The following is a 27,078-nucleotide window of genomic DNA, read 5'->3' as shown; positions in this document are numbered from 1 at the left end:
CCTTGAGGTGGCATTTTCAAGATCTGGCGGGACTGGTTTTGAATGCAGTCAACAACATGGCAGGGTTTGCTAAATTCTCATTCTCACTCCTGATAGTAGCAAAAAAAATTACCGAATAGTTTGAACAGAGCGTTGACGTCCTCGTAACATTGTCATCATGCTTTTATTGACAGGACCATGTTTCAGCTCCCCTGCGCGTTTGATTGTTTGTCTACGAAAAACTGCAGTCCCGGCTCATCCGCCAGCTGTTGAGCCCCCAACCCCAGAGTACTTGTTGATCCAGTCCAGCACCTCCCTATGCCAGACAAGTGAGTTTTCTGGTTTCAGTACCCACTTTTGGTTTTTGTATTAGTTAGATATCAAGCAACAAGGTGGGAGAGAGAGTTTGGGGGGGGGGGGGGAGGGGACGGTAAACGAGGAAGAACAAGGCTCACATGGTTCTCATCTGGGAAGACGAGCAGCTTGCTCGGGACGCCTCTGGACTGTAGCACGTTGAAGGCGGCTAGGCCTTCGGAGATGGGGAGTCTGTAGTCTAGCTCGTTGTGGATGACCTGTTATGATAGCATTGTTAGTGTTTTGTTACTCATATACACATTTACATAAGGGGCAAGGAAGGACACAGGAGGGGAAAAGGAAGAAAAGAAAGAAGAAGGGGAAAGAGAAAACAAAAGACACCCACCAGCTGCGGCGTGGCCCACTGGTCCGTAAATCGTGCCGGATCCCACCTCTCATACCCCGCGCGGTTCTCCCACAGCTGCCCGCCAAAGTCATGAATCGGGAAGAACAACTCCTCGCTCGAGTACTGGTTCAGCGTGCTAAATACGCCGTCGTGGCACACCAGCGCCTTGAACTTGCGGCCGAGCTCGTGGCCCTGCATCCAATTGATCATGAATCCGCCGTAGCTAGCGCCGAGGGCCACAGAGCGGTCGAGATCCGCCACGTCCGCCATGGTCTCGGCAATATGTTTGTGGCATTTCACGAGGTCCTCGTAAGGCCGGCCTCCCCAGTCTCCACGGATGCCGTTCTGCAGGCTCATGCCGTACCCCGTGCTCCCCGTCGGGTTGGGCATAACGGCGATGTAGCCCTGCTCGGCAAAGACGGCCGGGTTCCAGCGTGTGGACCAGGCGTCGGCCCAGGCAGACTGGGGCCCGCCGTGGATGAGCAGGGCGATGGGGTATTTGCGCGATGGATCAAAGTCCGAAGGGCGGAGCACCCAGGCGTGTACTTTGTAACCGCCAGCGCCGTCGAACCAGAGCTCGTCGACCTGGGCGCGGGAGAGGCCAAAGGTCTTGCCCTGGCGGGTGTTGGACGAGACGAAGCGGTGGGAGCCGGAGGAGGGGTCGAGGACGGTGTAGAAGGAGCTGTCGATGAGGCTGCTCGCGCTGACGAGGAGGTTGCCTTCAGGTCCTAGGGCCTTCACGTCCGAGACGGAGCCTTCTATGTCGGAGACTACCTTGGGCAGCGCATTCCCAGCGGCAAGAGGCGACGCGGGGAGCCGGAACACTTTGGACCGGCCCAGATCTTCGGCCACGACAAATAGCTCCTTGTCCTCTGGGCCCCACAGCATAGTATCTGGACGACGATCCCAGCCGCCCTCGCCGTCGGGCGTGGCGTAGAACTCCTGCACGTTGGCCAGGTCGCCGATGTCTGGGAGCAGGAGGAGGCGCGGCTTGTCGCTCTCGTACTGGTCGTTGCGCATGCGGGTAAAGGCGACGGACCGCCCAGAGCGCGAGAAGGCCGGGGCGGCGGTGTAGCCCCTCAGATCTCCTGTGCGTACGAGCTGTGGCACTGGTGCGCGGGCCTGGGTGAAAGAGTCGAGAGGGACAAAGTAGAGGTCGCTCTTGGTGTGCGTGGCCGGGCTCAATTTTGGGTCTGGCGCCACGAAGACAAGGCCGGCTGGGCCAATGTCAAAGTCACCTGTGCCACCAAAGGGTGGGATGGGGGATTGTAGGCCTGTGTCGCGGAGGGCGTTGACCAGGCCGGGTTTCTCGAGGCTCCAGGTCCTGCTGGTCTTGCGCAGGGAGCCATAGAAGACGGCATTGCGGTTCTCGGTGACCCACGAGTCCCAGTGGCGGGCAAAGAGGCTGGTGTAGACCATGGCAGAGCTCAGGGGCTTCTTCTCGGTCTCTGGGTTGTATATCTCACCCGAGGGCGTCACCAGGGCTGAGCAGGCCAGGGCGGCTGTGTCGTCGCTGAGGCTCTTGACCTTGAGGTTTGCGATAGCCCCTGGGAATTTGCTAATCTCTTTTGGTCTGTTTGAGAAGAGAGAGAGAGAGCGAACATGTATTGACAATCAGCAACAGCTCTTGGTGTCTGGATGAGGGAAGACGAGAAGAAAAGGATGACACTCACGTTGCACCGGGGCTGTCCACATCTGCCAGCAAGAGAGTCGAGGCGCCCTTGTCTCCACTCTTGAGGAAGAGAAACTCCTTCTCGCTCAGCCATGTCGGCTCACTATAAGTGTTCTCACTGTACAAAGTGGTGGACTGGCCAGAGTTCACATCGAGGACGTGGATTTGGCCTGTCTTTTTGTGCTCTTTGAACGAGTATGTTGAGGTCTGGGAAAGAAGAGACAGAACACTGATTAGCATTGAAATGCCACAGACCAAACGTGCTTGGGGAGAGAGCAGCAGGCCTTCCCAATGGGCTGTAATCATAAGAGGTGAAGACACACCCAGAGTTAGAGGGGGTGAGGGAAAGGGGAGCAGTGACCATGGAAACTCTCTCACACGTACCGTATATAGGACCAGCTTCCCTGTGTTGTTTGGGATGCCTGCTGATCTCCTGGGCGCCGAGAGGAGCACCTCGGGGGTGAATTTGGCAGCACGGATGGTCATCATGAAGTATCGGGCGTTCTCTCGAGAAGACCCCTGGGATTGAGACAGGAAGAATGTGTGTGTGAGGGTGAAGAGATGTTTGAATAAGCCACCACAACAGACACGGTACAGTATAGCCTAGCCTGTGTATGAACCAGAAGAGAGTAAGGTCAAGTGAAGTGGTAGGGGAGTTGAGTTTAGACAGACAAGAAGAGAAAAGAGGAGAAAGGCATGAGAAAAAGTCCAAGAAGATAAGTCCTAGCAGGGAAGAGGGGGAAACGGGGAGGAGAAAAAAAGAGAGCAATGATAAAATATCCCAAATTCGTCTGTCGTTTTGTCTCTCGTCAACCAGCCACGTTGTACAAAGGCACCCTCGTTGCCGGATAAAATAGAAAAATCCAAAGTGGTATTTTCCCCTTCGTTTCTTTTGTTCTCTCCTCTTTCTTTCCTAATACCCTCAGCAAGTAAAATACAAGAAGAGGGCCCAAGGAAGGGGGGGAAAAAAAAGAAAATGAAAAAATATTGGTGCCTATGGTCGCCCGACACAAGAACTTTGACTTTTCCCTCCTCCTTCTCGATTCGAGCATGCAGCTTTAATTGCGTGCTGTCACAGCCTGCGTGTCTTGCACTTTTCCCTCTGTGCTGTTGGAACCCCGCAACGGGCCGCCCGCTTGAGCAGGTGAGGGGGAGGAACAGAAGCCAAGGGACCCCGCCGCGTTCTTTGCTACCCCTCCTCAGTTGCCCCTCTCCTCACTCACTAAACCAAGATTAGTGCGCAAGTACGTATAGCATTTCAGTACATAGTACGTCAGTATGTGCAGTATGAGCACCCATTTATGACATTTGATTGACGCGCACAGCACCCAATTATGATACGCACCCCTGCAACGCCCGGCTACTATCGTAAGTACCCTGATGGCCTTTTTCTCTCCTGCTCGTCCTCCTTGGCCTCTCGTCTGTCTCGCCTCACCTTTGTCTACTTTCACATTCTCTTCCTCTTTACCTATCGTCTGTCACACCCACCCCCCTAAGAGAATGAGGGGATTCTCTCCTCTGTTAGCGCCAGTCCCACGAGGCAACCTTGTTTCTACGGACCGAGATAAGTCTTACCTTTAGCATGAGGTCTCCATCTCTTCTTTCTGCTCACCGCCAGGGCAGCCTTGCACATTGTACAATCACGCACTGTCGATCTTAACATACGTCTCCTCCCCTTGGTCCCCTGTACAAGTGATCGATCGATGTACCATGCATCGTACTGCCAGTTCACGATGTGAATGGTGGGGTAATATGACAACACAAAAAAAAAGAGAAGGTGATTTTCCAGCCCTTGCTGCAGATACTAGACGTAACTGAGTAGGTGGGAAAGAATCTCCCATCCCCCACTCTCTATACAACAATACAGGATGGTGCTTCTCTCGATGTTGGGATCGACAAAAGACAAAGATCGTGTATGGACGGACTCTCATCAGACCACCCAAAAAAAAAAAAAAAAATTATGATCAAAATTCCTCCCGGTTTCCCAAAGTTCCCACCCAGCATCAAGAGACAGCTTCCTATGCCCTTGAGGCAACACACAATAAGATTTTCCCTGTTATAACCTTTGCATCCGGCCCCCCAACGCCGTGCTGAAAATAGTTCAAAATGTCCCGTTGAGGAAATAACACACAATAAAGCAGAAGAAAAGAGAAGGGGAGAAGTAGTGACAGCGGTCTGGCCTAGTCGCGTGACAAGACTCTACGCTTACTTCCGCGAAGCACCAAAGTTGGTGCGCACCTTCTTGACATCCTTCGCGTCACTCTCGCTGTCACCAGTGTCCACGCTGACGACGTTCTTCTTCTTACGATCGCGACCGACAGGGAGGGCACGGCCAGCTCCAGCACTGGCGCTCGTAGGGGTGGCGTGATTGGTGCCGCTGCCGCTAAACGTGCTGCTAACCGGAGTCGGAGCGTGGCTGGAGCCGGGCGTGGTGGCCGAGGAGTCGGGCGCGGCGGCGTTGGGATTGTATGAGATGCTGGAGCGCGAGAAGACGCGGTGCTGGTCGACCGTGCCCGTCTTGCGCCGCTGGGCGGCCGCGGCCTGCGTGGTGCCTTTGGTATAGTTGTCGAAGCCGGTCAGGATGTTGCCAAAGGGGGTGGTCTCGAGATACTCGCTCTCCTTCTGCTCGATGGCCTCCTCGTCGCGTTGCTAATGGGGCACGTTGGGTTAGTGGACAGCTGAGATGGTAGAGAGCCAAGCTGGTAGGTAGCTAGGACAGTAAAAACTGAGCAGTACCCAATAGCAACAAACAACAAGAGCAACTACTCACTAGCTTCTCAGCAAGCTTGCGTCGCTTCTCTAGCAGCTCCTTGAGGTGCTTGCGCTGCGATTCGTAAAACGGCACACCCCCGTCCCCATTTGCGCCGCCACCAGTAGCAGGCTGCTTGTTATTGGAACCCGCGTTCTCACTCATCTCGGCGCCAGTGTTCTTGGGCGTAATTCGGTATTGCTATACGGGGATGAGTCGGAAGCGACCAACAGGGCGACGCTTTCCAAGCCTGCAGTGTTCTTCTTCCCAGCAGCTTTGAGCCGATAGTGCGGGTGGTCTTGGGAACGGGTTACGAAGAAGAGTACAACTACGACGTTGCGACAAAGACAAAGTGCCGTTTGTGATGGATTCTGCAAGCTCGCTAGGAGGAACGCTGAACGTGACGGCGACCTTGCGCTCCCCTGGAAGGCCCTGGAAGAGCCGGCTTGTCGTGGATAGAAGGTCGATTGTGACGCAGAGAGAAGATCGCGGCGGAGGGTTGTGGCGCGTTGGTGGAGGAGGCAGAGAAAGAAGAAGGATCAGGGTGCAACAGTTTGGTGTTGGTGTTGGTGTTAGTGTTGGCGTGACCAGCCAGTCTGGGCCGAGACTGTAGGTGATGATCTTCTAGGCCGGCATCTGGGACTGGAGGGGCCCTTCGCTAGTGGTAGTGGGGTATGGTTACTGACAGGGGGGTAAATGTTATTGGGGTGGCACGTGCACGAAGAGCATTGTATAATCTGCATTAACTGCATTATGGTGGTATCCAAATACGTGCACTCACATAGGAGTCTCTCTTTTGGGATAAAATTATAAAAGTTGTGATGATTGCTAGAAGAGGATCTGGACAGAACTATGAGTTGCAAACTACTGGAGAAAATAGTCTCAACCATACAACATCAACATTTTTACGTAAGTTGTCCACAATTGGACAATGTAAATGAGGCAAAGGCCAATTCAGTGTGATGAAAGATCTCACTCTATCTGTAGGGTTGAAGGCATCCTGCATTTCTTCATGACATTAGCCATCCTTTACAAGACGAGAAAGGAAATCGAAAATTTAGGCTGGAAACTTAGAGTATAGCAAGTATGCTTATTTATTTTGGATTTTCTTTCATTCTATCATACCCAGAAGATAAGGTCAAAGGCTGCTTGCTGCATTGCGTTATAATGTAAAAACCTCATGAATTATACAGGCACACCAAGTGACCTGGCGAGAACTGTAGAGAACATACTCGTATCCAGGACTGGTTCTCGAGGAGCGAGAGACCAAAGCAAGAGATGGCCTGCACAGATAGTCGGTCAATCAGCAACAAGACATCAGCCCTCAGACATGATTGCCTGGGCCGGACCTGGACGACCTCCTCATCTTGATGAGCCTCTCCCGGAGCTCTTTCTCTCGCAGCTCATTCGCCTTCTGCTGCACAGAAGTCCCATATAAGGGCTGGGGTGTACACAAAAACAAGGCCTAGTTAGTAGGTTGGTCTCTTCGCATGACAGCTTAGAAGAATAAAATGACTTCTTTTCTTTTTCTTTTTCCCCTTCCCAGCTCTTAAAAGTGTGTCCCAGTCAAGGAGACTAGCGTACCTTCGATGAGGCATCATTTGCGGTCGGCCCAGGCTCGGTACGTCCGGCGGGCGACTTAGATCTGGGTCTGGTGGTTCTTCTGCCTTCGGAATCGGAAACATCAGCCGTATTGCCTCGTGAACGGTCTTGAGATGAGATGGAGGATGTATTATGTCTTTGCGAGTGCTTGTTGCCTCGTCTTCCTCCTCCGCCCCCACGGCTTGAGCTTCTGCTTCGGTAACGTGACAGGCGCCGGGAGTCACGCGGTGGTTCGGATGGTGATCTGCTACGACTTAGTCCACGTCTGCCCCGACTTCGACCTGCATCTCGGCTGCGGCTCCTGCTGGAACGTCTCCTCCGTGGCGGGGGGCTCCGCGAACGTGACACGGAGCGTGATAACGATCGTGATCGGGCACGCCGCCGCCTGTCGACTGACCGGCTCCGTGACGAAGAGTAACGGCGGCGCTTAGGAGCAGGAGAGTCTCGATCGGTGGACGGCGACCGCCGGCGGGCGGGGCGGTAATTGTTCTCTCGAGGGAAAGGAGACCGAGATCTCTTGCGGGTGCCGTGGCGAGATCGGCGTCGACGACCACCACCTCCACCTCCAGGGCTTGACGAACGCGAGCGAGAACGTGAGCGGGACCGTGAGCGGGACCGGGGTGACCCCACCGAAGACGACCGGCTTGGCGATCTTCGTCGTCTATTGTCATCGCGTCGAGGAGCGTGCCTGTCACCACCAGGCATGTATAAGTCTCGCCCTCGGGTGGCACCTCGGTAGGAGTCGCGGCCACGTCGGCTGGGCGGTGGTGAGCGGGACGTGCTGCGACCTCCTCGATCAAAGCCATGGCCACGACCGCCATATGTATCGCCCCGGTCGCCACGGCCGCCGCGGTAGCTGTCTAGGCGCCCCCCTCGGGCCCGGCGCTGCTCGGCCTCCTCTCGTCTTTTGCGCGCCTCTTCGGCTGCCTTGTCGGCCTCAATCTTCTCCTGTATGAGCTCCATCTTCTTGGCCTCTAGCAGCTCCTTGGGGACGCCCTGCGGGCTCGTCTGGGCGCTCAGGCAGAGGTTCCACAGCTCCTTGCAGAAGGGGGCCGTGTCTTTGTCGAGGAATCCAGTCAGCTGGATCTGGAGTGACTTGATGTCGGGCTGTGGGGGATGGCGCGCGCACACACACACACACACAGAACGTTAGCCAGGTGCCACAAGCCGAAAGGCCAGTCTCAATATGGCCGGTGAAGGGGGAACAAGACAGATTGACTCACGAAGCGAGATCCCTCGATCAGATTGAAGCACAGCTCGATGACGACATCATCCTCACTGCCCAAGATCTCCGAGATCTTACCTGCAATCCATCTAGAGACACGAGTTGCGCGTCAGCTGGGGAAAGAATGGGGGGAGAAGAGGCAAACAAGAAAAAACGCGTCGAGAGGGTGGGGTGGAGGAGAACAAGCAACACCCACTTCTTCATGACCTGCAGGTTGACCTTGGTCATGTCGACCTTCTGGCTGAACTCGGGAGGGAATCTGGTGCTCTTGAGGAGCTTGGCATCCACACCGGTCGCCATCTTGGGCGACGTTCTAGGCGGTGCAGGCTGGCAGGCTGATTTGTTGTCGACAATCAGAAGAAAGTGCCCTGAAGGGGGAAAATGGGGGTGGGTTAGAAATAGGGAAGAGGCTCCTTGTGACGTCGGAGCTTGAAATTTAAACGCGCCGGGGCCTTCCAGGCGGTGGTGCATCTGCTACGGTTAGGTGGATTTCTATGGATCAATAAATCAATTGGGACCAGCCAGCCGTCAAATTCCATTGGGCCCCCGCCGGAGCCGGACCGCCTAGGCATCCTTGCCAGCACAATGACTTCACTCACTGTTAGGCGGTGGACGTGTACTGCTGGTTGCCACTATTGCAGCGTTCAGATGTCAAAGAGGGGACAAATCCGTGCCCACTGATATGAAAACAAGGAGAAAAGGAGAAGAGGGGTAAAAAGGAGAGAAAATGTCTAGCATCATCAAAAAAGAGTCTGATAAGGGGTTATTCAATACTTTCGCCGTTTGCTCGCTAAAATACCTGCATGCAAGCCGTGCCTTGGACCCCTTCTTCTTCTCACCAATCGCAGTCGGCACATGCTTGTGCGCCTGACAAGGCAAAAGGTAACGTGTAGATTAATCCGTTTGTGGGAGAATATGCACTGCTGCTATCATGAGCCTATGGCTGTTCATACCATCTTCTATCTTACAATCCACACCAGCTGTGGTAGCCCGAGACAACGAGAATTGTACAAGTCGTAATTATTCCATGAACCCATTCATAACCATCCCAAAAGCTCCTCTGGCTTTGTCTTCATATCCCGTCGTGTTCGCGCAGTTTTCTTCTCTTTTTATGTAAGGAGAACTTTTCGTGACCCAGTAACGCCGCATCTCCATTATCCATCTCTTGCAATAGTGTCACCAGTGCACCGTGACTGGAAACCCAACATGTCCCCTAGCGTCGCGTCTCATTTCATGGAGCTATTTCGTCTCGCTCGTACTTGAGGTCGGCTCGCCCCTGGGATATGTGTATGTCCTCGAGATCGGACGCGGTCGTTCCGTCTTCTGCTTGTCAGCCTGGCCGCCCCCCTGTTGTTGTTGCTGTTGATGCTGCTGCTGCTGTTCTTGTTGCTTGTTCTTGGCAATCAGCGCGTCGATCTGCTCGCGCGCTTTTTTCAGCCCGGTACTGTCTTGCTGCTTGAGCCTGTTGCGGATCTCGTACAGCGTCATCAGCGTGCTGGCTTGGTGTACGTCATCATCGCCTTCACGTGGTGTGCCCGGCATGGACGGGACTTGTGACGGTGGACCGGTCGAGTTGGAGCGCGACATAGGAGGAGGCGTGAGGATCTTGCGACCAAACTTGTCGAAGCGGTTCCCGGAGGCTGACGCAGGTGGCCGGTGCGCGCCAGAGCCGGGTGTGGGTGTCTGTGTGGGTGCAGGGGGTTGGAGATGGGCCTGCTGTGGTTGTTGAGGGTGTGTGGGGAGGGTCTTGTTCGCGTTGAGTAGCCCTTTGGCAGCTTTCTGGTCCTGTGTTGTGGTGGTGATGGTGGCGGTCGACTGTCAGCTCTCTGAGGGCAGATGGTTGACAAGCAGGCCTAAGAAATGCCCTCATCCTGTCCAACTAGCTCTGAGGGAAGGGGTGTGATGTACATACTGCTGCGCTGAGGTCCGATATGTCAGCCAGCATTTGTGCCAGCTGTAATGACTCCATCTTCGACGTATGCCTAGTGCGACCACAATATGGGCGTTTGAGGAGGGATCTTGGGATACGATGGCAGAAGAGTTGGGCACCACCGAGGGGTGCTCGGGTATTCAATAAAAACTCCACAGAAGTGATGGATGATGTAGCTTTCGAGGTGGGGAGATTTTGAGCAGTGGTCAACGAGTGATGGTGGGTGGTGTGATGAGAGAGTGACTGTTCACCGAGGAGTCGTCGGAAAGAAGAAGGGTAGTAGCAAGAGGTATGGTGTGGTATCAGGCTTCCGTCGGGAAAGACAGTTGCTGCTGCTGATGCTGATGCTGCTGCTGCTTAGAGGAGGAATTTCTCTTTAGGAATGAGCGACAAGGGAGGCAACATCCTTCAGGGTGCGAGGGTTCTCTGTGGGGAAATTTTATTAGCGCCGCGGGGAAAGCAGGAATGCTCTTTTCCCCAGATTTCAGTGGCAGACGGGCGGCAGGGGACCATTCTGCAAACGCTTTCTGCCTCACACAGACATACACACTACATCATATTACCATAGTAATAATTGTACCACGCAGTACTATGGTACATGGAGCACCAGGTTTGCCAGGGTGGTTACATGGTGACAACTCTTGGCAGCCTGGCAGGGCTATGCTGCCGAAAAGAGTCGTTCCAATGAGAAATCGACCGATCACTCTGGGCAAATCATCCTGCCTTGCATAGATTCTATGGCATAAGAGCATGAATAGAGTTTTCAGGTTCTGGAAGCTGCAATCAGGCTGCATGAAGACACCCCCCTGACAATGGATAAAAGGAGCCATTTGTATCTGCACCCGTCAGCTCATTGTTGAGATGAATCCCAGGAATCCGGGAGTGGCTGGAGGAAGGGGCAGGCAGTGGCAGGCCGCAAGCACCTCCCTCTTTCCCATGCATACCTGAACGGAGGTTTTCTTCCAGGCCTAGGCTGCCCAGTTGATGGTCTTCCCACACTGGAACATACTTAATTGCCCCAACGGGAACATTCCTAGCCGCAGCAAGGACCCACTGCCCATCTGAACTCTTCTTCCCACGTCGTTACTCAGATCGACGTGTCTTCTCTTATGCTGGCTTCCAAGTCCCAGAGGCGTTTGTTGGTGCGTTTTCTGGGGGCGAAAACTGCGTCCTCGAGACGTTGCGATGACGAAGCTAGGTCTCAGGGGGTTCATTGCCGCCCAAGGAGCGACTCCGGAGCCCTCCACAATGGTTCGCTCGTGCTCGCCCACATCGCGTGCTGCTGCTGAGTCACGCTGTCTCTTTTGCTCGCTGCGACGCGGACCCCCTCAGATTGAAATACACCAAAGAGCAATGTCGATGCCTGGCCATTGACTTCAGGGTGCCACCAGTTGCCTATGTTCGAGAATGATGCCAGCATCTCGCCCTCTGTCCTCCGACTGCGTTCGCATAACCACATCAGGTGTGTCTGTGTGTGACCAGTGCATTGCCACGTTCCACAATTCGTACCATGCTTTCGAGGTCAAAGGGAACAGCAGACCCGCTCGTCCACTCCCTCGCCCCCTCTGATGTAAAGAGGGCAACGAGATCTCCTGCCGGTTGTATGAGGCTTTCGAAGGGGAGCAATCATCCGTGAGGCGAGCGACAGACACAGAAGAAGGTGCTCATATGTTCCATGCAAGAAACATAACCAGGGGTAAGATGAGTAGTTGAGCTGCCAGCAATGTGTGAAGTCCAGAGGATCTCGGCGTGGTCAAAAACCAGCACAAACCTGCGAGGAGAGTAAGGCCGCGTCCACGAAGGGTGCCTCGTCAAAAGTTGGTCTTCTGCGGTCCCTCAAGCCATCACATGATAGTCTTCCTCGACTGAAGGCAGGCAACCAGAAACACACAGGCTGTCGGTGATGGGGGCTGGCAGTCCTGTGGGTCGCGATAATATCACAGCGGGCGCGATTGCATATAAAAAGCAACGACATCAAGACAGCGTCGCTACATTTGAAATCCGACCACGACGGCGCGTCAGGGCATGATCGTCTACCATAGTAGCTGATGCGTCTCAAGGGCCCATAAGAGCATGCCGAGAGGCTTGCGAGGCCGGCGGGCGGGGAGGCCCACTGTATGCCGCGAGAGATAATTTGGGGCCCCGAGCTGGGGGTTTTGAACGTAATCCTACTCATTCTCTGACGGCCTCGACTTTTGTCACCATACACATACATACCCACACTCGAACAGGAAAAACATCCACCACCAATTCCTTAGAAGCCCCCCGGCTCAATATTCAACCACCAAAATTTAGGTAGGTTGCTTAAAGCACACTTTCTAGCATGGTAGCGTGGGATGTGGACGACCCCTCGCCGTACGCCCCCGGAGCTCTCTTCTGCGCGCCGAGCTGGGCGCAGGCGTGCGACGAAAGGCCCAGCAGCGGGTTTACGAAACCACCGAACCCCCTCAGCCGGGTTTGCCGACCAAGCGCCGAAGCAGCAACAAGTGCTATGTATATAAAACACTCAACTCGAAGGCGCTGACTTTGCGATAGCTTTTCTCGAAGTCTTGAAGATGAACGCATTTCGAAGAGCATTGTCCACCATGGCTACTGTTAAGAGACCCAGCAAGATTGTCTGCATTGGCCGCAACTACGCGTGAGTGCAAGAGCTTGTTCCCAGGCCCCTTCTTCAAGAAAAATAGCTCAGCAGGATGAGGAGTTGTCTGTCTTGTCGATGATGGCGTTCACAAACACACACCCTCACGAATAATACTGATAAGTCTTTCTTCTCTCTGCAACAGGGACCATGTGAAGGAACTTAACAACGTGAGGCCAAAGCAGCCTTTTTTCTTCCTCAAGCCTCCCACCACACTTCTCCAGCCCGGTGAGGGCCCTGTCATCGCGCCCAAGGGCGTAAACCTGCACTATGAGATCGAGCTGGCTCTCATAATTGGCAAGAAGGTCACAGACCTTGATGCTTCGGACGAGAAGGCCGCATTCGATGCCATTGACAGTGAGTCTTGCCCATCAAATATCATGATTTTCACAGCATGAGTAGCTATATTGCATGTACTGACCACAGACACCAACCAGGCTATGCGCTGTCAATTGACATGACTGCGCGCAACATTCAGGAGGAGGCCAAGAAGAAGGGTCTCCCCTGGGACATCTCCAAGGGATTCGACACCTTCCTGCCCGTCAGCAAGGTGATCCCCAAGTCCAAGATCCCAGACCCGCACAACATTGAGATCTGGCTCAAGGTGAACGGCGAGACGCGCCAGGAGGACTCGACCAACCTGTTCCTGTTCCAGATCCCCCGTGTGCTGAGCGACATCTCCAAGGTCATGACGCTCGAGGAGGGCGACATTGTCATTACTGGCACCCCCAAGGGCGTCGGCCCCGTGCTGCCGGGCGAGGTGATGACTGCTGGTATTAGGGTGGACGGCAAGGAGCTGGAGGAGGCGGCGATGGAGGTGCCGGTGGCGGAGAGCAAGTCAGCCTACGTGTTTGCTGAGACATAAAAGTAGCACCAAGTCACAGAGACAGGATGTGGCTAGATTGTGTTTTCTGTATGTGTATTTTGGGAATCACTACGCATAGACTTTTTATACAGATACCATTTTTCGGATGAATTACCCCCTTTCCCTCAACTGCCCGTACCTCGAGTAAGGCTTCATTCTTACCATTGATGACATCTATGACCATACAATCTCATCAAGCTCGTTTAAGCAATTCACGCTCTTTGAGCCGCTATATGTCGGTTGACCACGTGTCATGACTGTAAGTACTGTGTGGCCCCTTATCGTGAACGCAGCACAGCTCATTTTAGGAGGGAACTTTTTCTTCTTCTTGGCAGTGAGAAAGTCCTCTCAGGGCCAGCATTATTCCGCATCATGATTATTGTTGTCGTGAACGGACCTGCTCCCACATGGCCCTGGCCTGCGAAGTGTTATCCCGTAAATCCGCATCCCGCACGGACGCCAAGGCTACCCTACTTACTGCATCATCCTCTTTAAATGGACCCCTGAACACGGTGCTGACTTAGCACTTCGGTAGGGGTGTAAGCCCACTGTGGGAAGTGCTACTATAGCTCGCATAGGTACTGTACATTACTTGTAGTGCAACGTCAGCAGCCACGCCAGTACACCTGCGACATACCACACCCGCCCGCCATAGCCTCGCGCAGGTTTGAGCAAATTACGGGCCAGCGTGCCTGGAAGGGTCTCCACCGACGCCGACACCACTTACCGGCTGATGTCGATGCGTGTCGGCGCTGCTGCCCTGCCCTCCCTTCATAGCACTCCCAAAACGTGAAGCGTTTCGTTCTTCTTTGTTGTCATTCTCAATCATTTCCTCTTCTCAGTTGTTTACATTCCTTTTCCGTCCGTCCCGTCCCGTCCTGTTAAGTTTATGACAAAGCATTGGTTAAACTTGGCATCTCCTTGCTACCGACAACGACAGCGACACCATGGATCACGCACACCACATGATGGACCACGGCGATATGGACATGCCCGGCCACGGCGGCCACGACATGCCCGCCATGTGTCGTATGGATGTAAGGAAGAAGCGCCCTCTTCTCTCTCTCCCCCTCCTTATTTCCTCTACTAGAGGTCATTTCTGTGGCGTGGAAACGATAAGAAGACCGATGCTGACAATGGGGACAACTTCGTCCTCCCGTTTCCACAGATGCACTTCACTTGGGATACGACCAACCTCTGCATCGTCTTCGAGTCCTGGCACATCCGGTCCACCGTGGGCCTCATCTTCTCCCTCCTCGCCGTCGTCCTGATCGGGATGGGCTACGAGGCCCTGCGCGCCGGCACGAGGCGGTACGAGATTGCTATGAACAAGAGGATGGAATCTGTTCCGAGTGAGTTTCTCTCGCTCGTAACCTGATCACACACACACACACACACACACACAACCGAACACACCCTTATTCCACCCCCACAAAGCACACATTCTCTTCTGCTCGAGAACAATTACATGATCTCAGAGGAGGGGAGTTGCGCGCACCTCCCCCCGTTCCGCGTTCCAACCCCTCCCCCCCACCCTTCTCCAACCTCCTTCCTCTTTGCTGCATCACGTTGCGTTCTGTTGCTCTCTGCAAAAGAAGCTTACCGAGAAACCCGAGGCGACACGATTACTGAGACGACGCCGCTGGCGTGGGCGACAGGGCAGAACAAGGCGCAGGTTAACCAGCGGGTGCGCGTGGTCAAGGCGGTTCTGTATGCGTTACAGACTTTTTATGCGTTCATGCTGATGTGAGTATTTCGCCCCTCTGACTATGCCGGGGGGGGGGGGGGGAAGAAGAAAGAAGAAGAAAGAAAGGGGAGACAAGATGCTGACGAAGAGGTGTGCGTGTGTAAATTTGTAGGTTGGTATTCATGACTTATAACGGCTGGGTGATGGTGGCCGTGACGCTGGGGGCATTCTTTGGCTATTTGACCTTTGGGGACCAGACTTCGGTCACAAGAGAGACGCAGTGCCATTAGGGTAAGAGGATAGGGAAGCCTTGATACCAAGCAGTTTCTCACTCCTCTCTTCTCTTCTTCGGTACAAGAGCGTCAGTCATCAAGCGTATGACGAGGTTTTCAGCATTCAGCAGGTCTGTTGTTATTGTTGTTGGGGGCTTGCTGTTTTTTTTGTCGGCCTATGGGCAGTGTTTTCTCTCTTCGCTGCCTCTGGTCTCGAAATGATTGGACATTTCAATACAGCATCTATGCATCTATGTCAAAGAGTAACCGATATCCCAAACATAATCAGCCATCTAGCAGAATTTATTCAGGGGCAACGTCTATTCGCACACACACCGCCGTCCTCTTTGGCAATAGGAAACAAGAAATATCACATCCTACTGCCGTCTTTAGCCTTCTTTACCTCCTCTGGAGCCATCTCCCCCTCGGGCCTGCGCTTCTTTTCATACAGTTTACCCGCGCCGGCCAACGCCTCCAGCAGTGCCTCGTCGCCGTAATGCTTGTTATGCTCAAACTCAGGCTCCTCCCCATACGCGATCCTCGCTGTGTCGACCAGCATGCGCCCTGTCATCCCCCACACCATATACCGCGCAGCCTCCTCCTCCTGCTCCTCCACGCTCTCCGCCAGCGCAGCCAGGCCGTCCTCGCGCTCCTTGGGCTTCGTCACGCGCTGGTGGGTGACAGGGACATAGAAGTAGTGCGCCCGCCAGGGCACGTCCTTAAACTCGATCCACTTTCCCTCGTACCACTTTCCAGGGGGGATTTGAACCCCCCTCTCCCTATCCCCTGGCAGAACCTCGTCCTCCGCCAGGAGGAAGTTGTGCAATGGGCCCGAGAAGACAGCCGCGACTTCCTTGGGGTCAAGACGCGGCATCAGGCTCTCGTCGACGGTGGGGGAGGGCTGTGCTGCACCGCCGGCGCCAGCAGGCTGGTCGTCCGAGTGCAGGAGGGCAACGCACGGGCGGACAGCCAGCTCGGTTTTGGCAAGGCTGTGGGGGAGGCAGCAGAGGTGTTCTATGCGAAAAGGGGCGGGGATCTTGGTGTCGTCTACGGGAAGCCCTATTTCTTCCCAGGCTTCACGTCTGGCTATCTGGTCTAATGTTTTGGGAGCGAGAACAGTGAGGGCAAGGTTAGCCATTGTGGCATACATAGTCTCATACAATTTCTCCCGTGTGCTGGATTGAAAACACAGAGGGCAAAAGAAGGGAGGGAGGGCGTACATGGTGTCTCTTCTAGAGTATCTGCTTTGCCTCCTGGGAATGCCGCGTGACCTAGTTTATACGAGAGACATAAGCATCGTCAGCTTTTCTCGCCTCTCTCACAATGACAGCCACAGCGCCCAAAGGGGGGAGAATAGACAATCACGAACCAGAGAAGCTCCTCAAGGTAGCGGCACGCATGGTGAGGACCACCCGCAAGTTCCCCCGCCTATCGGCGTAAAGCAGAATGAGTACGGCCGCCCTCCGGCTGAGAGGGAGCCTGTCCCACAAGGGGAACGGCGGCGGTCTGAAGGCGCGTAGACGTGCCACTGCGGCCTGGGATCTTGTTAGTATACTGCTCATGACTTGTTTTCTTTTCGGTTCCTGTGGCCTGGCCCAAGCATGTCACATGTGTAGCCAGGCTGGACACTCATCAGATAGATATCATATAATACTGACAGCAGAGGCTGCATTGAGAGGTGCCATGCTTGGCAGGTCCCAATATGCGCCCTCGTCAAGCTCGTCGTCTAGCTGCTGTGGAGACGAAGAGCCGGTCCTAGGCGGCAGCGGTGACGTAGTAGTAGTAGCAGCTTCTCCAGTGGCGGCAGCAGAGGATGATGCCTCCCTGATGCTCTCGATGATACTCTCGACTTCTACTGCTTCTGTGGCTGATGTGAGCGTGTCGTCCTGTTCTGCGTGTGCTGGTGGATCTGAGATGTGTCCGTTTGACAGATTCTCTTCCTCTTCTATGGTGCCTGTCATCTCTTTTTGTCGCTGGCTGACAGGGCCCTTTTTTTTCTTTTTTTTTCTTTGTCTTTGGAGAAGGGGAGGTGGGGATGGGAATAATATCAGAGAGAGTCACAAGGAGGAGGATTGGTTAGTTGATTAGTTGAAGAGCATGAGCCGAGGGACGGCGCTGTAGTGGCCGAGCTGAGGAGCCGAAGGAACCATCCGCCCCCTCCAAGCCGTCCTCGGCCAACGCGACGACTTCTCAAGTGTTACCATTTCCCAGTGCATGCTTGGTCAATTCTCTTCTTCTTTGGTATATACATGTATTCCTTAATTTTGCCCGTCATTCAAATTGACTTTTCTCCTCAGGTTGATAATTGTGGCCACAGTATCTTTCGAAGTTTTAACGCAGTCTTCATACTCGGCCTGGTACTTAGAGAGGAAAGACTACTCTATCACACTTCCATGGCGCCTTCTAAGTAACTGATTTCCTTGAGGGGAGAGAGACCACATGTCGTCACCAAGGACTGACTTGCTCCTTTCTCCTCCTCAGCTTCGACCAGACATAGGAGACTTTCATTTCACAGCTTTTTTAAACTGTTTGCGTGGATGAGATGAGAGGCTCTCGCTTGACGTCATGAACGCCAGCCACAAGCGCTCGCGGGCCAAGCATGCCTGCAAAGAGTGCAACCTCCGCCGCGTGCGCTGCGACGTGATGCAGAAGCACCCGTGCTCCAATTGCGAAACTGGCCAGTCCGACTGTATCATCCTGCCCTCCAAGAGAGGCAGATATCCACGCAAGCCTCGCCAAAACAGCAGCGTCAAGGATGTGGGCTCATCAGGCCCTTCTCGATTGCTGGCCAGTCGGGATCCTGCCGTGGTATCACGACGAGGGACGAGGAGGAGAGGGCCGTCGAGTCTTGACGATGGACGACCAGGAACTCCTACGGCGCAGCCAACAGGGTCAGGAACGCCAGGGACGGTGGTGGCAGGATCATCAGTCGCCGGTGCCTCCAGCATCTCTTCCTCCTCGGCAGCAAGCGGCAGTCTCTTCTTTGGCGAGTCGAATTTCCTCACGCTCGTGCCGTCGAGGAGGCCAGGAGCACAGCTTAGTGCTGACAAGGGCCGCCTCTCTTTCCCCATCAACACGGCTTTATCAACGCCCCAGTCCACCCAACAACAACATGAACAGCCTTCCAACTCCTCGCCCTCAGCAGGCATCATCCATCTCAGCCAGGGAACCGAGCGCTACCTCAGAGACGAGGGCGCCCTCACCTTTCCGAGCCTGCAGACCTGTTTGCCCGTCATCCACGCCTACTTTCGATGGTTTCACCCCTGTTTCCCTGTCCTGGACCGTCCCAGCATCGCTCGACGGCTCACGACTATGGACATCTCGCCCTTGCTCCTCCAGGCCATGCTTTTCATCGGCGCGACGTGGTGTGACGAGGAAGCCATCGTGGCGATGGGCTTCCGAGACCGCTCCGAGGCCAAGTCACTCCTGTACACCCGGGCTCGGCTGTTGTTCCACGCAGACTGGGAGCGGGACCAGATCACGCTCATTCAGGGGCTGTTTCTCATGAGCTTCTGGCGCGGCGAGTCGTCCGACGTGCGGGATGTGCGGTACTGGCTGGGGGTGGTCATCACCCTGGCCGAGACGTGCGGGCTGCACCGGTCGACCAAGCTCACCACCAGGGATCCAAGGATGGCACGGATACGCAGGAGAATATGGTGGTCCGTCTACGTCCGCGAGAGGCAGTCGGCCGCATCGCTTGGCCTACCTATGAGGATCAGGGACGAAGACTGCGATATCGAGCCCCTGACCAGCGCCGATCTACAACATGACCAAGACGGCAGTCCGCTCACGGGGCTCGGCTCTCCTACAGCAGAGCACCTGATCTATCCCGTCAAGATGGTCGAGCTGGCGCGGCTGCTCGGCAGGGTCATCGACATCCACTTCATCCCCGGGAGGATTCCCACGGCACAGGAAGAAGTCGCGCATCTGCAGGTATCGCTGGGCGAGTGGAAGGACAGTCTTCCGATCGAGGTGACCAAGATTTCGGGCGAGGATACTCCTTCTGTGTGGACCTGCCTCATTCATCTGGCGTACAATCACCTGCGCATCTTGATACATCGCAACGGGTTTCTGCGGCATGATGAACAGGACACACAGGCAGCTCTCGGCGCGGCAAGTCAGGTCAGCAGGATCGCAGAAGACATGCTCGATAAGAAGACCTTGCAGGTAAATTCTTCCACTCAATTAGAGACCCAAATTCATGAGTGTTGTCAATCATTACGCCACAGTAAGCTCACACGCAGCATCAGTACGGCCAGATGCACCTCATCACCAGCCTATTCGCTGCACTCTGCATTCACTCTATCAGCCTCAAGACGGCCAACGGTGTCGGCAGGAGACTCGCAGAAAACCGTGCTCAGATCTGCCTCCTGGGCCTGAAGGAGGTGCAAAAGTCTTGGCGCATCAACAACACCGTTCTCGATCTCTTTTTGCAATACCTCGACGAGTCGATAGCAAGGCGTCTCGGCGGCGGTGGCACCGATACCAATCGTGACGACAAGATCAACACGGCCAGATCACCGGCTGCCGTGTCTAGAGAGTCTAGCAGTGCAGGCCATTTGGCGCCCAAGGGTAACGACCCTTTCGAGCAGCCTGAGACGAGCTCGTTCGAGGATCAGTACTTCAATTTTCTGTCGACGAACTGGGAAGGGGAGAATGCCATTGATGATCTTGGCTTTATTTTGGATCCGCAATTCCGGGCGCAGACTCCGGCGGGTGGGCCGGCACAGCTGGATGGGTTGAACTTTCTGGAGAGGTGGTTGTGATTAGTGGTCTGTTCAGGAAGGGGGTGCCTCACCTTGGCAAAGAATTCACACGTGCATCGCAGTTATTCTCTTATGCAAAGTCCCGACGTCTTTACCAGCAGAAAAAGCACACCGCACACGAAGCGATTCGCCGTGATTACCGGAGGACACCGTCTCAGAAAAGCATGAGCACCACACACTGTCAGGGCTCACTTGCATTTGTGAGTAATCAATGATTTGTCCTGAAAACTATGCAAAGTAACAACGTAACGCCCACACGCCTCTTTCACCAGTCATGCTTGTGATTGTGACTGATGCAGTGTTATGGGCTACAATAATCCGGCAATTATATTTGTGTTACTTCAAGAGGTGTTCAAGGCAAACCTACTTAGATATTCTCCTCCCTTCTATGAGGGCTGCCTTTCTACCAGCAACGATAAATTTAATACTGAGCGCTTGACCTCACATAACCCGATCTCTCCGTAACAGAGAGCTAACGACTTCAACGCCTCGTTCTACTTACTTAATACCATAACTTTCTTGTCCACGACAGAATTCAGGACTTAATCTTATGACGAAAGAACTCACCATTGTCCTTTACAAGTCCTCTTACCTCTAAAACATGGTCCTCGGAGCGTCAAGATTCATCGAGCGATCAGATCCAGAAGACATGCCACCCAACGCGGAAAGAGAGATTCCCGGCCCAGAACACCATCCTCGCTCAAGCAATATCGAAAGATACCAAGATATCAAACCTAGGAAATTCCGCACTGTCCTACTCATCCGAGGAATTCAGGTACTTACTCAAAACATAGACCCGTACGACAGGCACAATTTTCTCAACAAGCTTTCCACGATAGTTCTTCCTGGCTGGATTAAGAGCGATACGATGGAGGGTGGGCCGGACGACTGGGAGGAGAGGGAGAAGAAGAGGCCTTGGTGTGCTTGGATTTTGCCTATTTTTCTTGAGATTTGTTCTTTAATTGCGGTGGTGGTTATGTTTGCTTGTGAGTAATTATTTCTAATCTTCTTTCTTCTCTTCAAAGTCCACTCCTCCCTCTTATGAAGCACTAGTTTGACTGATACTGTCACACACAGTATGCCTTCCGCGCAATGAGCGATGACCAGTTGCCTCGGCTCGCCGGACTTCGTCTATCAAGGCGTCAACATCTGCTCGCAGCTCGTGGCGGCATGGTACATGGTTGTCCTCTCCGAGGGGGCTGGACTGGCGTGTGTTTTTCTGGAGATGTATCGCGTCCACCACTGGGTCAAGGTGGTAAAAGAGTGGTCATGATAGGGGAGGAAGAAAGTGGAAATTGGTCTGGTCATAGAGAGGTCCAGTTGACTGAATGGAGAGGATCAATGTCATCCCTTTAAGAAGTTGAGTTACTGAAGAAGAACTTCTATGGACGAGGACACTGAAAGGGGGACGGTAAGGGTGGAGAAGTTTTATAAGAACGTTCCCTCGAGACTGCATTTAACTGTCAAATATAAACCTCATTACAACAAACCACATCACGTACGACCATACCTAGTGGAGAACTTGGGATCCCGTCTGCTCTCCCCTAAATAAGCCACTAAGGGCCGGATTAGTAGTTAAGTGGGTGACCATTAGCGAATACCCGGTGTTGTACGTTTTGTCTTTTGTCCTTTTTCTTCTTTTCTTCTTATTTCCTTCTTCCCCTGTGTTAGAAATTCCAAAAAACCTCTGTTTCAAGTAGCTCTGAATTTATTTGTATCAATGACAAGGCCGTAGTGCCCATGGCACTCTCGGCTGCGCAACAGGCAATTACTCAGGCTCGCCATCTAGGCAAAACAAGCCAACACAGTATCTATGGATCTGGATGATAGTTGGACCCCTCCAGCCTCAGATCCATACTGTGCCAGGACGGGATATGATGGCCAAAACATTGCCGCTCCAGTTGCTCGAGGCTCCCATACCCGTTCCTGCAACCCATGATCTCTCGTTCCAGCCACGGCGTCAGCTTCCCAAAGGGGTACAGGACAAGATCGACGGACCCGAGCGTCTTGAGCGAGCACAGGGTTGTCGCGACGCCGAGATAGAAGTCGTAGACGAACCGGAACCACCCAAAGTCAAGACTGTCCCACAGCAGCAGATCGTTGACCTCGAAAAAGGACCACCCGCTGGTGGCCATGTCGACGATGATGCGCAGCCGGGGCAGGTCCGCGTTCTCGGCCAGATACGACACGACGGCCCGCCAGCCGGCCTGGTAGTCAAACACCGGGCGCGGGCCGCCGCGCCAGTACACGCGTGACATGTCGCCGAAGCTCGAGGCGGGATACCCGCTGGCGAGCGCGCCGGCACCCCAGCCGTCGCACTGGGCTACCGTCATGGTGAACTGGATGCGCCGAAGGCGCCGCAGGGACGTTGGGGGGATGAGGCGCAGCACGGCCAGGGTCACGCCAAAGTCGTCGCCGTAGAAGTCGAAAAGGGCGTGCGAGTAGAAGACTTCAGAAGCCTCGTGGTACATCTGGCGGTCCACGAGGAACAGCGCCATGGGCAGGATGCGGCATCGGCAAGGCGGGGTGCTGGAGCCGTGCAGGGAACGACGATGGGAGCTGTGTAATCAATCACCCGCCTTTGTTCAGCATTTCAATTCATCATGTAAAGCGACGGTGAATTCGAGGCGTGGAAGTGCAGACAGACCATGGAAGGGAGAATTGCCCAACTAGGTTGAAATTGTCGACATCCAGTCTCCCGTCAAGTATAAGTAATTCCTCGAAACACGCGTCATAGCCACCTGTTCCTGGTGGCCCCAGGTGCGTGTTCTGGAGGACTCGCAGGCGAAGCTCTCCTGGAAGCATCCGAAAATCAAAGTGTGTAGCCGTGAGGCCTGGCTCCACGATTGGTGGCTCCAGGACGGGCAGCGGCTCCTGGTCTTGTGGCTCGAGACAAGGCTGCCCCGAACAGCCCCAGCTCGTGCAGCTGTGCGACATGGCGCTCAGAAGGCAACGACTGAAAATGCCAACGATAAGTGAGGCGCGTGATGGCGGGAGGGACAAGTAGGAAAGTGCAGCGTTGCGCTTTGGAGTGGAGGGTCAGTGTAGAGGCTTGAAGTAACTATTTTTGGATCTGAGTGGGTGTGTGGGGTGTAAATTATAGGTGCAGACTAGTGATAATTGGGTTGACTTGGTTGGGTGAAAGCTTCAGCTACATACTAAGTACTTACTAGGTGTGCATTTGCAGTGGTACGACTTTGGCATAGGTCAGGCAACGGACGAGGGTTGACTTATCTCTGTAGTAACAGCGCACTCCAAGCCCTTGAGGCCAAGAAAACCTAGCAACTCTTCCTGTCTTTGGAACAATTCTGATCCCAGAAGAATGGTTCTGCAGCTTTGTTCTCTTTTGTGCATCAGGAACTCCGTATAGACTCTGCGTCTCTGGGAAACTTCCACCTCCACTTTACGGAACTCACTCGGTAGTACTAGGCTTTCAAGCAAAAGTGAGTAATTACAGCGTAAATCTTAATCTCCTAGATAAAAAACTCATAAATCCACTCAAATTTCGCAATGGATGGAAAGTGCCCAAGTTGTGCTGGAAACAGAATATTAAAACTTTTACACGTGCATCCCACATCTAAAATATAGTAGCTAGCCCTTCAATGACTTGGTATGGGAGATCAACAAGAAAACAAAAACGAGGCTGTTGCCGCCGAGACTCCACGAGAATAGCCAATTTAATAATGCTGATTAAAGTATATTCTCTATAGCATGCCAACTCAGCTGGCTTGCACCTGCGGCGGGGCGTCCTCTCTCAACTTGCTTTCCAACCCTGCGAACGCCTCCAGCACATCAGTCGCCCTCGTGCTCAGCCACTCCTCCACAGACTTCTCGCCCAGCTTCCCCTCCGTGACAGCAAGCAGCGCATCCGGGCCGCGACCCCCAGACCAGGTCAGCTCGATCTTCTTCTCCACCACCTTGAGCTCCATGCCCGCCAGGACGGCGCTGAGCTGCTGGTTCGCAAGACGCCCTCCTGCACCGCCATAGCTGACAATCATGACTGGCTTGCCTGTAAACCCGGCCCACAGGAAGTCGACGGCGTTCTTGGTGGCGCCCGACATGCCGTAGTTGTACTCGTTGATGACAAAGATGTAGCCGTCGTGCGAGGCCATCTCGTCGGCCCAGGCCCTGGCTGCCTCTTCTTCAAACTGGACGCCCTTGGCGGCCATGAACTTGGGGGGCGCCGGCCCGCTGAAGATGGGGAGGTGGAAGGACTTGACGTCGAGGGTCTTGAGGGTGATGTTGGCTGTGCTGGCGGCAGGTTGGATGATTTTTTGGATCACGGCGCCGACCGAGGGGCCTATGCGGAGGGCTCGGTGGGATGTGACGACGAGGGCTACTGATTTTGCTTTTGAGGTCATCTTGGAAGAGGTTGTCTTGATGGAAAGGGGGCTGCTGAAACGGTTGAAAGGGGTGTTGGGAAGGGGTTGACGAGTGGCAATCACTTCACATGCAAGGCTGAGTAGGGACACTTTGTGGCAGCACAGCACAACACAAGCAGGACAACTGAGGATGGATGGATCTAACGTGAACTTGCCTTGCACTGCTTCGAGACATCTCTCACCAGTTCTAGCCAATTTGCCTGGTGAGGAAATTGGTTGTGAGAATTGGTGTAGACAAGTCTGTAATCAATCATGTAAGCATCAGGTAAGCATGTCTGAAGTGCGCTGGGTGGGTGTCCTGTAGTCTCGTTATTTGTTTCTCGGACAAGTTGTGGTCAGTTATAAGCACCGAATCTCTCCGTGGCTTTCAAATCAAATCATGGCCGGAACAAACAACTGCATTGCTTCATTAGTGGGTCCTCTCGGAATGATGATATCTCCGTCCACAGCAATGGTCGTGATGAGGACCTCGCACTTGCTAACTATCGAGATGGAGGCCTCGAAAGGCTTGTTCCAGAGTTGGCCAGAGGATCTTTTGTGAGGGAAAAAGGAAAAGAATAAAAAAAAGAAACCCTTTCTCGTGACGGTCACGTCTCCGCCCGCAGTGGTGTTGATGACTTGCCGCACTGCTCACCATAAAACTTGATGCCGAAAGACTTTCTCGTAAAGACGACCCTCTGAAAAAAAGAAAGAAAAAAAAAATACAAAGAAAAACCAGAAGAGACAAAAGACAGAGATGAAAAGAAAACTCCTCCTTCCCGAAAATGATGACGTCTCCGTCTGCAGTGGTGGTGATGACTTCGCACTGCTAACCCTCGAGCATGATGCCTAACGAGGTTCTTCCTGGAGACTGTCCTTTGACAAATGAAAAAGAAGAAAGGGAAGGGAAGGGGAAAAGAAATCCGAAGCCGAAAACCTTTAGCAGCTGTCCCTATCATGCAAGCCCAGATTGCTTCCCATGTATCGGATCCCCCCGGCCCAAAATAGCGACAATCCCTCCCTGCCCTGCCTCGACGCCTCACTGGGCCAGCATCAGGTTGGCGTCGTGGATGCGGCTCCTCCAGGCAGCCACCTCGGTCCGCAGCGCGACGACGTACTCGATGCGCTCGTCCTTCTTCATCAGGTCGACGTCGGCGTCGGCGTGAGGCGGCAGCAGCGTCTGGTTGAAGACGTTATGCTCCAGGGCCGGGCAGAACGTACCCCGGGCGCGCAGGAGACCCAGCAGGCGGGCGCGCTCGCTCATCAGGCCTGCGGCGGTGGCATGGCCCCGGCGGGCGACCTCGGCCAGCGCGGCCATGTTGAGGTGTCGGAGGACGGGCGGGCGCGCCGACGTGTCGCCGAGCGCACCGCCCCGGCCCGCTGTGTTGCGGAAGTCGAAGTGCCGGCACGCGAGGTGCTCGTCGATGGGGATGGTGCCGTCGCGGAGGCCCGTCCAGTCGCAGCCCCAGTAGGGGCAGTACTTCTTCTTGACGGGGTCCCTGGTGTGGTTCTCCAGGTTGTGACGGCTGAAGTCGTTTACCTGTCTCTGGCAGAAGGTGCAGAGACGTCTGCGCTGGGGTCCACCTGGGATTCTGTTGGGCGAGGCAAGGGAAATTTAAGTTGTTAATGTTTGTTCTGAGTCATGGCATGGCACAATAAAAAGTAGGCTTTTGTAAGAGGATAGTAGGAAATGTATAGGAGAGAGAGAGGAGGAAGGGAGAGGAAGTCATCATCAGGCAAAGAAGAAGAAGAAAAGAAACATACCGGACGGGCATGCCACCAGGACGAGCAGCAGGGGCCATGGCCCGGCGGGTAATAACCCACTCCGAGTTCTGGTCGTAGAACTCGTATACGGCGCGACCAAAGTGCTCCCTGGCAGCCGCGTCGCGCGTGGTGCCCTCGTGAGCGAGACCAGGGTTCTTGCGCAGGAACTCCTGCATGGCGTTTGAGATGGCGCCGGGAGGAGCCGCGGCGCCAGGGACGACAAGGGCGGGACCACCAGCAGCAGCAGCAGCAGTAGTAGTAGTAGCAGCAGCAGTGGTGGTGGTGGTCATGGTGGAGGAGGTGGCGGGAGCAGAGGAGGCACCTGCAGCAGCAGGAGCAGTGGCCATAGGGCCAGGGAAGGGGGCACCGTTATTGGTGGAAGACATCTTGCTGTTGGAGGAGGAGGAGGAGGAAGAGGAGAAGGTGAGGACGTTGGTGAAGGTGAATATGGTTGGAAAAGAAAAGAAAAGAGAAAGAGAAAGAGTTGGTTACGAAGAAGATGTGATGAAAGCTGGACCGTTTCAAGAAAAACAAGTTCGTCTTAAAGTTCTAAAAACATATTTATATAGTTGCAAGCCTTGTGCACAGACCGACTGCTCGCACATCTGGCCGCTTTCGTGATCTGGCAGAAAACTTTCGTCGAGGGCAAGGAAGTTTACTTTGACATCTCTTCCCAAGTGCAGTGATGTCCTCAGCACGAAGACAGCTTTCACGAACAAAGGGACAGGATGATGCGTCCCTCACGAAGAGGACACGACGCTATCATGAAAGCTGATCGAGGGCTCATTGCAAGCCTTCGCCGAGTTGGTGATTGCACGAGGCTGAGCCAGTCACTGCACGAGGCTGACACATGGAGATAGCTTCATCA

The 27,078-nt window shown here is 54.2% G+C and overlaps 11 protein-coding genes across 11 annotated transcripts; 3 read left to right on the top strand and 8 right to left on the bottom strand.

Moving 5' to 3' along the window:
- Positions 1-44: 44 nt before the first annotated feature.
- M406DRAFT_287411 (dipeptidyl peptidase) lies at positions 45-2,840 on the bottom strand (the record flags this gene model as incomplete). Its single annotated transcript, XM_040918732.1, has 5 exons — positions 45-333; positions 435-551; positions 680-2,252; positions 2,353-2,558; positions 2,736-2,840. 5 exons carry the CDS (start codon positions 2,838-2,840, stop codon positions 235-237), a joined length of 2,100 nt encoding a protein of 699 aa, XP_040780245.1. The 3' UTR covers positions 45-234.
- Positions 2,841-4,112: 1,272 nt separating this feature from the next.
- Positions 4,113-5,220, bottom strand: M406DRAFT_85828 (uncharacterized protein; the record flags this gene model as incomplete). The annotated part of the gene is made up of 2 exons (XM_040926069.1): positions 4,113-5,000; positions 5,122-5,220. Coding segments are annotated over 2 exons (543 nt in total), but the record flags the coding sequence as incomplete, so codon positions are not given.
- A 2,421-nt stretch (positions 5,221-7,641) lies between these two features.
- Positions 7,642-8,227, bottom strand: M406DRAFT_251040 (PWI domain-containing protein; the record flags this gene model as incomplete). Its single annotated transcript, XM_040916740.1, has 3 exons — positions 7,642-7,809; positions 7,926-8,016; positions 8,124-8,227. Coding segments are annotated over 3 exons (363 nt in total), but the record flags the coding sequence as incomplete, so codon positions are not given.
- Positions 8,228-8,796: 569 nt separating this feature from the next.
- M406DRAFT_321243 (uncharacterized protein) lies at positions 8,797-10,076 on the bottom strand. Its single transcript, XM_040919485.1, has 2 exons — positions 9,840-10,076; positions 8,797-9,712 (listed from the first exon to the last, which is right to left on the bottom strand). Exons 1-2 carry the CDS (start codon positions 9,894-9,896, stop codon positions 9,167-9,169), a joined length of 603 nt encoding a protein of 200 aa, XP_040780242.1. The 5' UTR covers positions 9,897-10,076; the 3' UTR covers positions 8,797-9,166.
- Positions 10,077-12,077: 2,001 nt separating this feature from the next.
- M406DRAFT_321241 (uncharacterized protein) lies at positions 12,078-13,469 on the top strand. The gene is made up of 4 exons (XM_040919484.1): positions 12,078-12,152; positions 12,393-12,495; positions 12,641-12,852; positions 12,933-13,469. The coding sequence occupies exons 2-4, from the start codon at positions 12,443-12,445 to the stop codon at positions 13,358-13,360; spliced, it is 693 nt and encodes a 230-aa protein (XP_040780241.1). The 5' UTR covers positions 12,078-12,152; positions 12,393-12,442; the 3' UTR covers positions 13,361-13,469.
- Positions 13,470-14,307: 838 nt separating this feature from the next.
- Positions 14,308-15,337, top strand: M406DRAFT_52399 (uncharacterized protein; the record flags this gene model as incomplete). The annotated part of the gene is made up of 4 exons (XM_040924474.1): positions 14,308-14,397; positions 14,529-14,712; positions 15,019-15,106; positions 15,220-15,337. 4 exons carry the CDS (start codon positions 14,308-14,310, stop codon positions 15,335-15,337), a joined length of 480 nt encoding a protein of 159 aa, XP_040780240.1.
- A 352-nt stretch (positions 15,338-15,689) lies between these two features.
- On the bottom strand, positions 15,690-16,881 carry M406DRAFT_337523 (uncharacterized protein; the record flags this gene model as incomplete). The annotated part of the gene is made up of 3 exons (XM_040921265.1): positions 15,690-16,414; positions 16,540-16,590; positions 16,689-16,881. The coding sequence occupies 3 exons, from the start codon at positions 16,879-16,881 to the stop codon at positions 15,690-15,692; spliced, it is 969 nt and encodes a 322-aa protein (XP_040780239.1).
- A 1,003-nt stretch (positions 16,882-17,884) lies between these two features.
- M406DRAFT_287398 (uncharacterized protein) lies at positions 17,885-20,149 on the top strand (the record flags this gene model as incomplete). Its single annotated transcript, XM_040918731.1, has 2 exons — positions 17,885-19,486; positions 19,570-20,149. The coding sequence occupies 2 exons, from the start codon at positions 17,885-17,887 to the stop codon at positions 20,083-20,085; spliced, it is 2,118 nt and encodes a 705-aa protein (XP_040780238.1). The 3' UTR covers positions 20,086-20,149.
- Positions 20,150-21,896: 1,747 nt separating this feature from the next.
- M406DRAFT_109337 (uncharacterized protein) lies at positions 21,897-23,022 on the bottom strand (the record flags this gene model as incomplete). The annotated part of the gene is made up of 2 exons (XM_040915350.1): positions 21,897-22,644; positions 22,733-23,022. 2 exons carry the CDS (start codon positions 23,020-23,022, stop codon positions 21,897-21,899), a joined length of 1,038 nt encoding a protein of 345 aa, XP_040780237.1.
- Positions 23,023-23,804: 782 nt separating this feature from the next.
- On the bottom strand, positions 23,805-24,446 carry M406DRAFT_52414 (uncharacterized protein; the record flags this gene model as incomplete). Its single annotated transcript, XM_040924475.1, has 1 exon — positions 23,805-24,446. One exon carries the CDS (start codon positions 24,444-24,446, stop codon positions 23,805-23,807), a length of 642 nt encoding a protein of 213 aa, XP_040780236.1.
- A 1,039-nt stretch (positions 24,447-25,485) lies between these two features.
- Positions 25,486-26,500, bottom strand: M406DRAFT_327661 (uncharacterized protein; the record flags this gene model as incomplete). The annotated part of the gene is made up of 2 exons (XM_040920243.1): positions 25,486-26,038; positions 26,211-26,500. The coding sequence occupies 2 exons, from the start codon at positions 26,498-26,500 to the stop codon at positions 25,486-25,488; spliced, it is 843 nt and encodes a 280-aa protein (XP_040780235.1).
- Between the last annotated feature and the right edge of the window lie 578 nt (positions 26,501-27,078).

This window comes from Cryphonectria parasitica, assembly GCF_011745365.1.
Source record: "Cryphonectria parasitica EP155 unplaced genomic scaffold M406scaffold_2, whole genome shotgun sequence".
In the NCBI taxonomy this organism is placed as follows: Eukaryota; Fungi; Ascomycota; class Sordariomycetes; order Diaporthales; family Cryphonectriaceae; genus Cryphonectria; species Cryphonectria parasitica.
Note: the sequence above shows the minus strand (reverse complement) of the source record. Positions and strands in the feature narration are given on the sequence as shown.